The sequence below is a fragment of the Heloderma suspectum genome, chromosome 4 (assembly GCF_057233095.1).
Source record: "Heloderma suspectum isolate Gila_16-S chromosome 4, 16-S_ref, whole genome shotgun sequence".
Taxonomy (NCBI): domain Eukaryota; kingdom Metazoa; phylum Chordata; class Lepidosauria; order Squamata; family Helodermatidae; genus Heloderma; species Heloderma suspectum.
In genome coordinates this window covers 118,924,855-118,940,791 of record NC_139461.1, presented here as the reverse complement: position 1 = coordinate 118,940,791, position 15,937 = coordinate 118,924,855, and the positions used below count along the sequence as shown (strand labels likewise).

Here is a 15,937-nt window from a genome sequence, read left to right as displayed (position 1 = left end):
AACGCCCTCTCCCCCTGAACAGGGCTTGGACTGCACCATGGTTCAATCCGCGGTTACGAGCTCTGAAACAGGAGGTGAGACGGCTAGAGCGCCGGTGGCGGAAGTCTCGCTCCAAAGACGATCAGACACGGGCTAGAGCTGTATCTTCAGCCTATCACGTGGCGGTGAAGGCAGCAAAAAAGGACTATTATGCTGCCTCCATCACGTCTGCAGAACGCTGTCCCAGGGGGCTGTTCCAAGTGGTCCGGAGCCTGGTCGGTCCTGTGGCTCCGGAACCACTGAAGCATTCTAAGGCCTCCTGTGAGGCCTTGGCAAGGCACTTTGCAGATAAAATTGATCAGATTAGGTGTGTTACTCTGCACGCTGTGGATACAGTTAGTGAGCAAGAGGCGGCCTGTGGCAAACCGGTTTTGTGGGATCGGTTCCAGCTTCTTTCTCCTGATGAAGTGGACAAGGTGCTTTCAACGGTACGGCCGACCACCTCCTTACTTGATCCTTGCCCATCTTGGCTCATTATGAGCTGCAGAGAGAGACTGGGTGAGGGGATCAAGGCGGTGGTGAACGCCTCCCTTGAGGAGGGAGTGATGCCATCAGCCCTCAAGGAGGCAGTGATAAGACCGCTCTTAAAGAAGCCCTCCTTGGATCCTCAAGTTCTGAACAACTTTCGCCCAGTCTCAAATCTGCCATTTTTGGGCAAGGTGATTGAGCGGGTGGTGGGGGTGCAGTTGAAGGCACACTTGGAAGAAACTGATTATCTAGACCCATTTCAGTCGGGCTTCAGGCCTGGGCATGGGACAGAAACGGCCTTGGTCGCCTTGGTAGATGATATGAGGAGGGCTCTGGATAGGGGTGAATGCTCCTTCCTTGTTCTCCTCGACCTCTCAGCGGCTTTCGATACCGTTGACCACGGTATCCTCCTGGACCACCTGGAGGGGTTGGGCATTGGGGACACCGTATTGTGGTGGTTCCGGTCCTTCCTCTCCGGCAGGTACCAGAGAGTAGCACTGGGAGAGGAGGTTTCGGACCCGTGGCCACTTACTTACTGTGGGGTGCCACAGGGTTCCATCCTCTCCCCAATGCTATTTAACATCTATGTGAAGCCACTGGGGGCTATCATCAGGAGGTCTGGGGTGCAGTGTCATCAATATGCGGATGACACGCAGCTCTGCCTCTCATTTAAATCTTCACCAAGGTTGGCCGTAGAATCCCTGTCCAAATGTCTGGAGACGGTGAGTGGCTGGATGGGGAGGAATCGGCTGAAGCTGAACCCTGACAAGACCGAGGTACTTTTGGTGGGAGACAAGAGGAGGCTGGGGGATGTTGACCTAGTGTTGAATGGGGTACGGCTACCCTTGAAAGACCAGGTCCGCAGCCTGGGGGTCATTTTGGACTCCCAGCTGTCCATGGAGGCTCAGGTGTCAGCTGTGAGCCGGACAGCGCTGTATCAACTCCATCTGATACAGCGGCTGCGCCCCTTCCTTCCGGACCATCTGCTCCCATCGGTAGTACATGCCCTGGTCTCCTCTCGTTTAGACTACTGTAATGCGCTCTACGTGGGGTTACCCTTGAAGACGGTTCGGAAACTGCAGCTGGTACAGAACGCGGCGGCTCGCCTGATTAAAGGCAGCCGCTGGCGAGATCACATCACTCCAGTGCTGAAGGAGTTGCACTGGTTACCAGTTGTTTTCCGGGCCAAATTCAAGGTGTTGGTTTTGACCTTTAAAACCCTATATGGTTCCGGCCCAGCCTATCTTAAGGAGCGCCTCCAGCAGCACCAGACAGGCCGCTTAACAAGATCAGCCTCGGATGGCCTTCTCTCTGTCCCATCAGCCAGGACAGCTAGACTGGTGGGGATGAGAGAGGGCCTTTTCTGTGGTGGCCTCCACTCTGTGGAACTCCCTCCCTAGGGAACTCCGTCATGCCCCCTCTTTAATGAGCTTCCGTCGTGCATTAAAAACGTTGTTGTTCAGGCAGGCATTTGGGGTGGGTTAGGGTATTTTAGAAAATGTTTTTATTGTAGAATTTTATTGTTTTAAACTGTTTTTATTGTATGTTGTACATCGCCCAGAGTGGCTGGGTGACCAGCCAGATGGGCAATTAATAAATTTAATAAATAAAAAAATAAAATAAACCCAAATTTCTGTTTTTTTCCCCAGAAAAAAACACAGGTGTTTTCCATGGCTTCAAAAATTTCTGGAAATTTTACATCTCTACTTATACTCAACTCAGGGAGGGAATAGTTGAGGCATGCAAAGTGGACAAGAACCACAAATGTAAGGGAAGCTTCACCTCTTATTCCCAGTGACTGCTAGCAGGAATCAGGCCTGATCTGTGACAGCCTCCCTCTTTGACCCTCTGCTGTTGCCAAAGTAACATGCAGCCGATTTGTTGCCAGCCATTAATGCCAAACTGCTAGGTAATACTCAGAAGTGAGGCAGAGCAGAGGGGAGACGAGATGTCTAAAAAGAAGGGAACAACAGAACCTCAGAAAAGCGAGGTAAAAGTAAGCTGGGAGAGAGAAGAGGAAACTTTGACCCACCTGCACGTCCCTTAACAGCTAGGGGAAATGGCAGCAAGTCCCAAAGGGGAGGAAACAGAAATAGTGGCAGGAAAAGCCCTGCTAAGCCAAGGCTGCTACAACTGGTAGATGCTAGGGATGTCAGAGAAATCCGAAACGGATTCAAATGACTTCGGATTTCTATGAATTTGACCTATGAATTCCACAGTGGTTCATCCTAAGTCGCACAAATTCCAGAGCCTGTTTAACTTTCCACAACTGAACACAAATTTAGTTGTACGAAAATACAAAAGATAATGGGAAATATACTAATATAAATGGCATTTTTTAAAAAAATGGACACAAAGTTTTATACGTCTCTGATCTGTCTTCAGCCTCTGCTGTATAGCACTCTTTCTTTGTGCGCTCCGCTCTTTGGACGCTGAGCTAAGAAAAAGATGCAAAATGTTACATGCCAAAGTTACATTAATGGGGGTGGGCTTTTTTGCATGCTTTTTCGCATGGGAAAAAAAGCCCAATTCCATCAATGAGTGGACGATGGAATGAAAAATGCCTGACAATCTGTGAAACACACATGGGATGGATTAAACAATATCTGTAGATCCCTAGCAGACACTCTCCCTCAACAGAAGAGAGGTATTCCAAACTGGGAGGACCACAACATCACAACACCTTTTGAGTTGACAACCCTGTATGAGGCCTAAGTAACCAAAACAAGGCCAGCTTCCATCTGGACCTAAAAATGTGAGGATGCACATTCATGACAGGGAGGAAAAATTTAATTCCTATGGCTTTTTGGCTCTTTCCACCCCCCTCCCCCAATTGTAGTTGTGTGACAAACGAAAAAGTAATGATACTGGAAACCTACTGTTCCAGCAGACCAGAGCACTCCAACAATGATGTCACTGCATCACACATTTCCCTGGGTCCTTGTTGTGGCAGTGGAGAGACTCGCAACATGAGGAAGTCACGTTGCATGGTTTGTAATAGCGAATATTACCAGAGGAATGAGGAGGAAGTAACAAGGGAGCTGCTGCTCTCAGTATGGTCATGCATCTTCCCCGTAACATCTAGTTCTGGACTGTGATCTCCAGCAACTCATTTCCACGTTGGGAACGTTGTCGCCATGAACAACGAGGAAACAGATTTCCAATGTAAAGAGTGCTAAATAAACAATGAACACAAACAACACAACAAAGCCTCCCCCCCGCCCATATCTGTTGGTACTAGCATTCCAATTTTTTAAAAAAGTCCTTTTAGGAAAACTCTAGGCCTGTTTGGATGATATCCATCTCGCCCAGCCTCTACTTGCAGTGAGACGGGGAGCAGGCCTTGGGCTTGTGTATTCTTTCCTACCACCAACTCCTCACTGTGAACAGAAAGCAACACCTGAACTGAACCATTGTGTGCTGGTTCAGACATAACTTGGTGCTCATAGCTTCCCTCCTCCTCTCTGGCACATGCCAGAGAAGGAGACTTAAAAGCATTTGCTTCTGTTTCTAAACTAACAGTTTTCTGTTACATCCAAACTTGGTTTATTTAAAGTATGGTCAGGGAACAAGCCAGGATTGTAAACTATGGCTTGATCCGGGCTTGTTTCAACTCACCACAGTTTAATTTAACCAGAATCCCCAAATTTAGACGTAACGCGGAACGCTGGTTAATTTAGAACTGAAAGTGGAAGCTTTTGATCTTCTCCTCTTTTGGCAAGCAAAAGAGGAGGAATGAGGAGGGAGGAGTCTGAGGCTCATCATAGCTCATGCAGGTAACTGGCTGTTTGTGTTTATTTGAAGACAGGATCTCCTCTGCTCCTGTGAAATAAAATCTATCTTCAAATACGCTTCTGAAGGAATTCAACCCTCACGACACTCCCTGCTGTAAATGTTCAATAAATGAGATTTGTCTTTTTTGTCTTTTTACTACAAAGCATTAGCATAACGGTACTAAATACAAGAACTTATGCATGCATAAATTCAAACACATGAAGCATCCAACATCATTCTAAACAAGGCTTCTAAGCAGAGTCAAGTACATTTGCCAGTTCTCAGTGATAATCAGTATCAAGCTTACTAGGTTGATTCTACAGGCAACACATCAGGGGAAGCTATCCTTTAGGATCCACTTTCCTTAATGTGTTGCCTGTACAATCAACCTAGTAAGCTTGATACTGATTATCACCGAGAACTGGCAAATGTACTTGACTCTGCTTAGAAGCCTTGTTTAGAATGATGTTGGATGCTTCATGAGTTTGAATTTATGAATGCATAAGCTCTTGTATTTAGTACCGATATGCTAATATTAGTAAAAAGACAAATCTTGTCTGAGAGAGTGTTCTTAAGAAGTAGAAGTCTGTATCACCCGTATCAAGAGTGAAATATTAAGCTTGCTCTAGATGGTATCTAGTTTTAGAAGAAATCTGACTATATACGCACTAGACAGGTAATCAGTACTTGCCAACGTACTAACAATATAGTCTGAGAGAATCTCTGAACCAGGCCATATCCACAGCCCTAAACATACTGAGTTGCAAATTTGATTGTGCTTGGTGCTTTAGTGCTATCTAAATGACTTTAAAAAAATAATAATTGTGTTGCCTATCTGAACAACAACAAAATCAATCCATTTGTTTTTAAAAAGCAGAGTGACTTTGGGCAAGTCATTCTCTAAGGGATTCTATCTTCCTTCTGTAAAACAAGAATGAAAGTGATCTAGCTCGCAGGGATATTAGAGGGATGAAAGAAAGAATTTCAACATTCATGCTTGACACATTAGAAGCGTTGAATAAGTGTGTGTGTGTTAAAAGGGCAGAGATCTTTTGTGCTTCCTTTCTGAACAACAACAAAATAAAATCAGAGTTAACTGGCAGAATATGCCTTCAAGCATCTGATAGCCCAAAATGAACCAGAATATTTAAAAAAACAAGCAAGGTATGATTTATAGCCGAACATGTGTTAGGCATGAGCTCAATACATACCTAGTTAAAAATTCAACCACAGCGTCTCCCAGAAATTCTAAACGTTCATTATGGTTAATCCTGCAAACAAAAGCAGAGATGGTTATGAGTAACCCCTATGTATATTAGTAAGTAGCAAAGGAAAAACAACCCATAGTCAGTCCTTCAGGCAATAAGCAGAAAGCGTTTGGCTCCTGCTGCTTTTCTTCTTTAATGCTGCATTCTCTGATGCACAACAGTGAATATTTGGGTTTCTTCTGCACTGCACAAAACCCACAGGCAGCCTGAAAGGTAATAAGGCTGATCATAATTTGGTGTCAACTTATTAACAAAAGGAAAAGATAATGGCGTGCGGTGGCATGCTGAGCCCAGCTTTTCCGTGAGCTGCCATTACTGCCAATGATTTAAAAGAGATGCCTCCTCCTAGGCCATCTACAGACTCTTGGCATGTTGCCCAAAAGAAGAAAAGAAAGCATCTTGCAGGAAGTTTGCATTCTCTGTTTTGCACAGCACGAGCCTTATCGTTTCTGTATTCTTCTTCTGCATGTGTATGCAAGGTGAAAGGGCGTAACTTAGTCGTAGAGGGCAGGGTTTGTGTGCAAACGTTTCCAGCTTCGATCTGTCATCTCCAGGTAGGACTGGGAAAGATTCCTGCCTGAAACCACGGAGAGCTGCAGTCAGCCAGTGTGAACAATACTGAGCTGGGTGGACCGATGGTCTGATCTGGAAGAAGGTCGCTTCCTATATTCCTGTGTAGGCATGTGGACAGTTGCTGAAAATGTCTTGCTAGGATACAGAAAGGTGTGCTTGCTTTTGGGACTGGAAAGAAACAGCTAAGTTAAAATCACACACAGATCAACAGATCTCTAATGATCATTGCACTGGGGTGCGGGGGAGGCCCTGAAACCAGGGTTGCATATTGGGATCCATAAATATGGTCACCACTGGTGGTCAGAAATATAATTATGGCAAAGAGCAAGAAAAGCTCTTTCTGGCATACTTTGCTACAGGAGTGGCAGTAAAATGGTACCAAAGTATATCTTATGCTGGGATGCAGTGTCAGTGCCATGGGGTGCAGGGGAGAGGATGTTACAAACACTTATGCACCCTGTGTACTGCTCCAGTACTGTAATACCCCTTTGCTGAGTTGCAGGTGAATGCTCTGCAAAGCAGGAAATGAGAAACCTGAAACTTGGTAGCTGTAAGAAACCATGGTTGGCTACCAAGCCCAGACAAAATTTGTGGAACCCCAGCTGGGTATATGAAAAGGAAACCAACTAAAGCTTTTAGCCTTTATGTCCTCAACGATATACTTGAAAGAGAGTGAACAATATCTCCTTCACCCCGGAAGCCAGAGATTTGAAACAGATTTCCACTGATTAAGGGAGGGATTAAGAGGCTCTGTATAGGGCTTTGTCCTGCCCCATGACTACCAACACCAGACTAAATTCAGCAATTTGCATAATGTTGATGGCTGCAGGATTCATGCCTTCCTAGAGCAGCCTGAGCATAGGCTTTTTTTTTTTTTTTAAGTGTGGAGTCCCAATAGTACTTGATATTCAAACCAAATATAAAGAAATAACCATTTTAATACCTTATAACAGCTACATATATAATAGTCTCCCAACACTGGAGAGTCACGTTCCCACATCCTTTTTCTTGAAGAAAATACATTTGCTATACATACCTAGCAGAGAGCCCCATAGATTGCTTATATACTCTGCGTGAACTATCTAGAATTATAGATGCTCTGAAACATGGGGAAAGGGAACCAACCCCACAGAATTCCCCACCCAAAATGGAACCCCTGACATTTCTGGAAATCTAATAATGTTTTTCACACAGTAGTTATACCATCTAGTTTACAGGCATCCTGGGGACCCATCTGAATGCGTGCAAAACTTTGGGAAAGACTTACACTGAGAGCTCAAGCCTATTTCTGTTCCGAAGTGGTTTAATGCAAAAAACACAGCTTTTTGCCTCATCCCCACCTTAACATCTCCTCCTTCACATAACAAATAAACCCGTCTTCTTGAAAATGGAGGGGGGGGGAAGAGGGGGAGACAGAGAAAGAGAGAGAGAGAGAGAGAGAGAGAGAGAGAGAGAGAACTCACTACCCCTAATCAAAAGGCCTATCACTCCTAATAGCGAACTTAGCTGGGGTGTGTCAACAGGGTTGTAGCCAATATAGGGCCACTGCGAAACAAACAAGAGGCAATAGCAGGCTTGGGGGAATGCAGCATTTACAGAAGTATAAAAAAATATTTAGAGTGGAAAAACCTGAAGGAAGAGAGAAATCAAAACAGCCCAATGAATATGCTCAGTGGCCATGGAACGCTGTCTGACTATTGATAGAGGGGGGGATGGAATGGAGTATGCTGAAAGAGGGCATGGCTGGCTGGCTGGCTGGCTGGCACCCTGAACAGAAGCACTCTACAGTGCAACATTTTCTTGCAGGTCCCACTTGTGTCATACAAGTACACAATCTCTCCTTATAGAAAGGCAGAAACAGAATGGCAAACACAAAGCTCAGAAGTACAGCTGTCCCAGGCAGATTAATTAAGAACGGGTGAATGAATAATAGATTAGAATACATTGTTCTTGTCCGCAGGGAGGAGGGGTTAGGTTCCCCACCACACACACAGACACACACAGTTTTACATATAAACAACAACAACAGTTGTAATGTGGATTACACTGCTGTAATTACACAGTGTCTCAAGATAAACCCCAAGACCGGTACAGAATCTCTAATGCTCAGACCTCTACATGCGCGACAGCATGAGGCAAGCGAAAAGGCAACATCTGCCTGCTTATCCTACCAGCTCCAAAAGTGATTTGATACACAGCCTTTTCCAGATTGCAACACAAACATGTAGTCAACCTTCGCTCACGGACAGAGCTCAGGGTCAAAGCTCGTGCTCTGCATACAGAAGGCTGCAGGTTCACTCCCTGGCATCTGCAGTTAAAGGGAACTCAGGCAGCAGGGCTGGGAAGGGCCTTTGCCAGGGATCTAGAAGAACTGCTGCCAGTTTGAGTAGGATAGACAATACTGGATTATATGGGCCGAATTCGAATAAAGAAGCACTCTTGCTTTCAGAAAGCCAAAAAAAAAAACGCCCTGCAATTTCTCATCTCCCTTGTTTTCTGGTACCATACCTGGAGCTGTACCCTTTTCAAAGTTTACACAGGTACACTTCAGACCCTTTACTGCATAATATTTTTCCCCATGCACAGTGATACATTAATCCCTGCGATGCTATCCCAGCTCCTAAATACTTTAATGACAGATATGGGCTTCATGTTAGCCGTACGAGCAAGCATGTATTTGCTGATAGGGAAAGAATGACTTGCACAAACGATCACTGAAAATGAAAGAGAGAGAGTGAGAGAGAGCAAATGCAGTGTAAAAAAAGGAGAGAGAGAGAGATGGATGCAGTTGTTGCTTAGGATCAAGATGGCTTTTTTCTCAAAGTAGGGCTTCTGTTACAGAAGTCTGGTGCTGATTTGCGAACCATGATTTGCAGGGAGTGAGATTGATTTCTGCACCTGGAAAGTCATGGTCTCCCAGTAGTCACACGGGGGTAGCCTGTTCCATAGCAATCCTAAGTACTCTCTGGACCAAAGAGTCCATGCAAGTGCAACACGTTTGCACCACCACCACAACCCTGCAATGACCACCATAAAGAAATTAAGTCATTTCTGTACCTGGAAGGAGCTGGATCATCTTGTCCAAGACGTGACATGATATTGATCAAGGTGTTTATGCCTGCAAAATACAAACAATATCATGTCATTCCCTACCCTTTCTGGTTTTATGCATTCTCCACTCATCTGTCCTGCCACCAACCCCCCCAGGTACAAGATGCCCTGCTTTGGGAACTCTCCTTTATGGCGCATATCCATATGTATGTGTGTGTGGCCCCAGAGGTCTTGAATTTCAATCGTCCAAATGGTAAGCTTGGCCATAACAGGTGCTTGTCCTTCACTGTTCCCACACAGCAACACTGACCAGTCCTCTCTCATTCTTTTTCTTGCCAACACATTACTCTGGGTAAGGTTGCCCCTTCCCATACAACTCACACAGTGTCAGTAATTCATGATCATCCCACCAGATAAACTACCCTCTAGTAGTTGCCCTCTGGACATTTACTTGTAGGCACTGGCATCTTCTTCCACAAATTCTCTTGCAGAAAGTAGATTACAAGCTATATTTTAATAGTAGGGAAGACAACAATGAGAGAGTAGGGAAGGGAAGAAAAACACACCCTGCACCTCTTAAAATACTGTTGTGAAGTGGTCCAGACCAAATACTCTGCCTGCTCACCTTATCCCCTCTTTGCAGAAGGGATCTAACATTCAGGTCAAGAAAAAGCAGCATGCAACACAATCTTCTGTTATTAAAAATGGTGACCAAAAGAAGACTACAGGTGCCATGTACCTTTTTTCCTCATATGCATATGATGGACTTTCCGATCTCCATATTTGGGTTGTCGGATTCCACAATTTGATAAGGAATTTCTTGCGTGGTCTGGATTCATCCCAAAGTTTAAGTGATGGCTTGGGTGAGTCATGGCAAGCTAAGATGCAGAATCCAAAAAGCAAGCAAACAAACAAGGCCAAAAACATTCCTTGCTCATTCAAACCCTGCAAAGTTTTCACAATGAGAACTGCATGAAACCTCTAAACCAAGCAAGATTCTAAGCCAAGCAAGACACGGAAATAGGGGACTTCAGTACCCAACATTTATAACTGATAAAATGTGTTCAAAATTTTCAGCATAACTGATAAAGTGTGTTTTGGAATTTTTGGAGAAGGTGAATTTTCACCTTCTCTACCAGGTAAAATCAGAGGCTGCCAAGTATCCAATGCAGGATGGCAGTGTTCCATCTGCCCTGCATTTTTGGCTCGATGGACGATTTCGGCTGTCTAGCAGCGGCTTCAGGGAAGGGGAGGGAAGGAGGCTGCTCCCATGGTCTCCTCCCCTCCCCGTCCCAGTGACCACCCCCTTTTCCCCATTGCCACGCTCCATTTCCAAAAGCGGAGACATAGGCAGCACAGAGAGAACCACACTGGCTACAAGGGGGCAGTGGAGGGGGCAGGGAGCGCAGTTTCTGGGAACCGTGTTCGCAGCCCTAGCTCTGACTTCAGTTCCCAAATACCGAAAAATCCTATGGCCCTCTAGACAGTGTCTAGTGGCCACAGGATTGCTCCCTCCGTCCACTAATTCTACTATCCCACACACATTTTCACTATTCTATCTGCCCACACAGCCCTCTGTAAATCACTGATGGCCTAAAAGGAAACCCACTTATTGCAAAATGTGCTATCTGGCTGTCTGGAAGAGAATTTTACTCACCCCAGGTGAAAGACTATTTAGGTTACACACATATTTGAACTACATTTCTCCCCTCCCCATAACATAGTTTTCACATACTCTGAAGCAGTTGCATTAAGCAATATAAAATGTCATGTGAGGATCTAACTGCTGAAGTCTATTTGGTTCTGGAATAAAATAAAAAATGAAATAAAAAGATCTGGAATGATAATGCTCTTGCTGTTTAAAAGCATCTTAGATACTGTGTGATGCCTTTGTTTAATTATTACAGAGATATCAAGATAGCCTACAACAATAAACAGATCTATAACACTTTGGTTATCTGCATATTATATACTTAAAAAGATTTAAAATGGGTGGGGGGAAATATTGACATCTTTTGAAAGGTTTTTTTCTTTAAGTGTTAGGTATTTGTCAAAGCCTCTCATATCCTTTGGGATATAAATCAGATAAACAAATAAATGTTTGGAAAAGTAATAAAACGTTTGTTTCTGCACTCTGTTGTTTTCATGAACACCACCACAATGGTTTTACAGCAGGGATGGCCTTCCAGTAGCCTTAGGACCAGATCAGTCCTCTGAGGCAAATTTATCTGCTTTCTGGTAGCTGTACCATATCTGTATGGTAAAACATTCACCCAGGTAAGGATCTTTTTTTCAAGTTGTAAGACTCAGATCTGGTTCACACGTAATGGTTAACTTATGGTTTGTTGCCCTACCCAGGGTTGATCTGGCAGATGATCGAACAAACTGTGGCTTGTTTTCTGAATCCCTGGATTGTTTGTTTACTTAGTCCTTCACCTACTCCCTCCCTGTATCCCAAATGCTTTGCAACACTGTAATGCTAGCAAGTAGAGTGGCTGTTTTTTATCACTCTGGCCCACCACCTCTGTAGCCTGGCAAAACAACCCATAAACAGCCCACAGTTTTCAGTTCACACATAACTACAACCCATCGTTTAAACAGCCTAGAGTTCACAACCCAACAAATCATGGGTTCTTTTTCTGGGTTGTTCTTGGTTAACAACCACAGTTTGTTACCGTGGCTGGGACCACACATCATGACAACTCAGAATTCAACAGAACAAGGGTTAAATAAACCATGTGTTAGTGTTATGTGCGAACCAGGTCAGAAAGAGATACTGTACTTCTACACCTGTTTTGGATCTTATATGCAATATCTAAGTAAAATGTCAACGTATTTTAAACTTTATTTCAAATTAAAATCCCATAAAAAAATGCAAATACAGTCCATTTTCTATATTTAGAGTAAATGTGCTGCCATGTACATTAAAAACATGGGAAAAGTATAGAATTATTAAAAAAAATTAAATCTATGCCTGAATGCTTGTGCTCCATAACTGTGAAGTCATCATGGCTAGATGGCAGCAATATTATTAGGGAAACCAGCCACCCACAAGAAATTCTGTTTGTGCAGCAAAATACACTTCCAGGCCTGTCTTGAGAATTCATTGCCTCTTGAGAATACAGAAGCTGGCCATCCGTGGCTTACAGAGAAGAAGCTATCAATCTGAGCAATAGCTCCTTGGATATCTCATACAGACTGATATTAGAGGACCAAACAATTAAGCACTTCATTTTACTATAATTATTATTTATTTATTATTTATTACATTTATATCCCGCTTTTTTTCCTCCTTAAGGAACCCATGATGGCGTACATAACCCTCCTCCTCCTCCATTTTATCCTCACAACAACCACCCTGTGAGGTGGGTCGGGCTGAGAGTCTGCGACTGGCCCAAAGTCACCCAGTGAGCTTCATGGCCGAGTGGGGACTAGAACCCAGATCTCCTGACTCCCAGTCCAACACTCTCGCCACTACACCACACTGGCTCTCACACTGGCTCTTTAGTAGGGGCTTGTTGTTGTTGTTCAGTCGTTAAGTCGTGTCCGACTCTTCATGACCCCATGGACCATAGCACGCCAGGCCTTCCTGTCCTCCGCTCTCTCCTGGAGTGTGCTCAAGTTCATTTAGTAGGGGCTAGTACTTTCCTAAAAGGCTGTGTCACCTTTGGCTTGCTGGGGACAATTCCATATCACTGAGATCCAGTCAGGAACATGCTCCCCAAACCACCACGTTACAGCTCATAAGCGGTTTCAATAGCAGCTTGCTTTATTTGAGGAATTTACAATCCGGGGTCCTGGATTCATTGCACCCTCCACCTTTTAGGGTAGGGGTGCACAACCTTATGGGTCCCAAAGGCCGCATCGGGTGACCACTGGGGTGGTGGGGGCCACACATATGCATATATACACATTTGTGCACCCACATACAACCCTGTCTCACACATGCATCCTTCTCACACAAATCCCAGCAGCAACAGATCCTGATCTTGCAGCAACAGCATCAAAGCACCGAACCCCCCTTCCTTGCCCCAGCCACCCCAATGAGACCACCCAAAAAAGAGGAATAAATGCTCTAGGAACAGGCTCTATGGTTCCTGCCACAGAGCAGGAACTTCATTCCTAGAGTGTCCTAGGAAGTAGGCAGGAACCTTCAACCACTGCTTCTTTGGATGCTCTAGGAACGAGGCAGAAACCATTCAGCCTGTTCTTAAGAGAGTTCCCCCCCACATTTTTTTTCAGCGGCAACAGATCCTGTGGGTTTGGGGACCACCAGATAGGGCTTGGGGGGGCTGCCTGTGGCCCGCACTGCTTGCACCCCTGTTTCAGAGCTTAGCATAACTTCGGCCCTGCAGGTCCTTTGCCATACACACTTGTATTTTCCTGCATCTCCATGGCTCTTTGTCTTGCTCACAACTCCCAGCAGGGATGCTGTTGACTCTACCCACTTCACCAACCTTTGCCCAACCAAACCGCACTCCTTGCTCTAAGCCCACCAAGTGATTCAAAGGCTTGCTGTTCTGGGTGCCTTTTCTGAATCCCTAACCAGCTGCCTCTTTTAGTGCCCACCTCCAGGTTGGGCCCCTCAGGACCTCGGCTCTATCGTCCACAGGATGCTACAAATTTGTCAGTATGTCTACCTGCTTTCTCTTTGGTTTCACTTCAACACAACCCAGTCTTAAAACACACCCAGCACATTAAAATATATGGAGCTTTTAGCATTTTCTTACCTGCAACAAACACCGGTCTTTAAAAGTATACCCTATCAGCTTATCCAAATGCATCAGACACTGATGGTAGCGGATGTGGTGAGTTAGGACAGGAAGCATCATGGCATGCTAGGGAAAGAACCGCCATTACTCATTTAGCTTTTAGCATGGTTGTCGGTGTCTGCATACCACTACGCATTTCAAAAACACATCTCAGGCACTGAAAGTGCTTTACGTACACTGTCATCTCAGTAATCCTTATCAAAAGGCCTCGCAACAGAGACCAGCACCATTATCCCCATAATGCAGACTGGGGATAAGGCTGAGAGAGCCGTGGCTTGTCTAAGGAGTAGGACACTTAGCGAATTCATGGCTAAGTGCCGATTTGAGCAGGGGGGGTTCACAGCCCACATCCTTAGCTACTTAAATTATACCAGCTCTCAGAATAACCACTAATCCTCAGAGCAATCCCATGAGCTATGTCATTCTCCCCCACCCCCGATGTACAGAATATATATAACTGGGGTCTTACATATAAATAGTAGAGGGCATGACTTGCCCAAGGCATGCAGCGAATCCATGGCTTAACTGGGGTTACAAACCTAATCTCCCTAGTTGCTCCAGCCTTCCCAGATCTAGACCCTAATGGCTCAGATTATGAAAACCATTCACTGGTGGAACATGGGGTAAAGGGGGTTTACTTTTAAATCACATTTCCCAATATTTGACTGCATGGTGTGCAGTTAGGAAAATCCCAACCCAATTGTTTGCTGGGAGTCAAGACGGCTTGCTTCATTCAGTTTATCCTGAGAGGTTTCTCCTGAAATTAAAATCTTGCACATCTTCATGAGATCCTCATGGGTCCCCACTGCATCCAATGCAGTAGCTTAGGCTGAAATCCTACACACTTAACTTGGAGTACGCTCCATTGAATTCAATGGGACTTACTTTTGAGAAGACAAGTATAGGATTGCTCTGTTAATGTCTCAAGGCATACTGCAGCCCCTCAAATCTTTTGGAATTAGCATTTTAAGCTGCAGTCCTATAAACATTTACTGGGAGTAAATTTCATTGAACTCAATGGAATTTACTTCTGAAACAGACCTACAGAAGATTGCCCTGTTAGCAATTTGCTAATGTCCCCACAATTTTTCTTCTGTGTGGGAAATAAAGAGTAGTCAAACTATCTAGTAGTCCTGTGCCATTTCCAAGAGATAGTGGGCAATTTTTTTCTCATAATTACTATATTCCCACTAATGAACACTTGGATCCCCCTTTCCCCCCCCACAAAATTTTAAGCAGAAATATATGTGAGTGTATGTGATTTTTGGGGGGAGGAAATAATCACATGTGTGATCAAATTCTGATCGATGCAAAATATTTATTTTTAAAAATATTATACATGGATGATTCATTTAACCTCCATTAAGTGGGATTAAAAATTGCTTGGTATTCCATGAGGCAAGTTAGAGGATATTAATAAAATATTAATAAAACATATCACCCACCTTGTGAAAGTATGTGAATATAGACAAGAAAAATTAAACATCAGCCAATATAAGTAATATATACAATAATAATTGATTCATTTCAGCTGCTAAAGTTAAAGGGATGATCATGCATATACCAGACCCACACAATTATTCTGAACTCTTGTGGAAAGCTATTTCAAATTAAGAAAGTTTCAATCTGTCCTCCTACGCATGTGACGTTTCTATTTGGATAACACTAGGGGGTTGATCCAGTCGCATCACAGGCAAAGTGCCTGCAGGCAGAAGGTCCTGAAAGAGTTGGAAGCATGGGGGAGGAGGGCTGGATGTACATATTGGAGGCATGCACAGATCTCCCACACCCTCCGATGCCCTATTCCAGGGAGGAGTTGTAGGTGGGATAGGGGGACAAACCTGGACTCCACAGATCCCTATCAAGGTCCTCCACGCATGGAACGTGCTGCAGAAACCTTGTTAGCAAATCTGAACATAAGATGATTTAAAATCATTAGGCTGAAACTATTCTAATACTGAAGCAATCTATTCTACTGGGTTTTAGAGAAAA

The 15,937-nt window shown here is 44.4% G+C and overlaps 1 protein-coding gene across 7 annotated transcripts in view; it reads right to left on the bottom strand.

Annotated features, from left to right (window-relative positions):
- DROSHA (drosha ribonuclease III) overlaps positions 1–15,937 on the bottom strand; it is a 118,874-nt gene that overhangs the window by 51,770 nt on the left and 51,167 nt on the right. For all 7 annotated transcript variants that reach the window (XR_014790276.1, XR_014790277.1, XR_014790278.1 and 4 more), the window contains exons 17-20: positions 13,904–14,011; positions 9,913–10,051; positions 9,180–9,240; positions 5,493–5,552 (exon numbers count right to left, since the gene is read on the bottom strand). Coding sequence is in view for 4 of the 7 variants with exons in the window: in XM_084850548.1 (XP_084706674.1) it covers positions 5,493–5,552; positions 9,180–9,240; positions 9,913–10,051; positions 13,904–14,011 (368 nt within the window). In the remaining 3 variants the exon portion in view is untranslated. The remainder of the gene's footprint in view (positions 1–5,492; positions 5,553–9,179; positions 9,241–9,912; positions 10,052–13,903; positions 14,012–15,937) is intronic.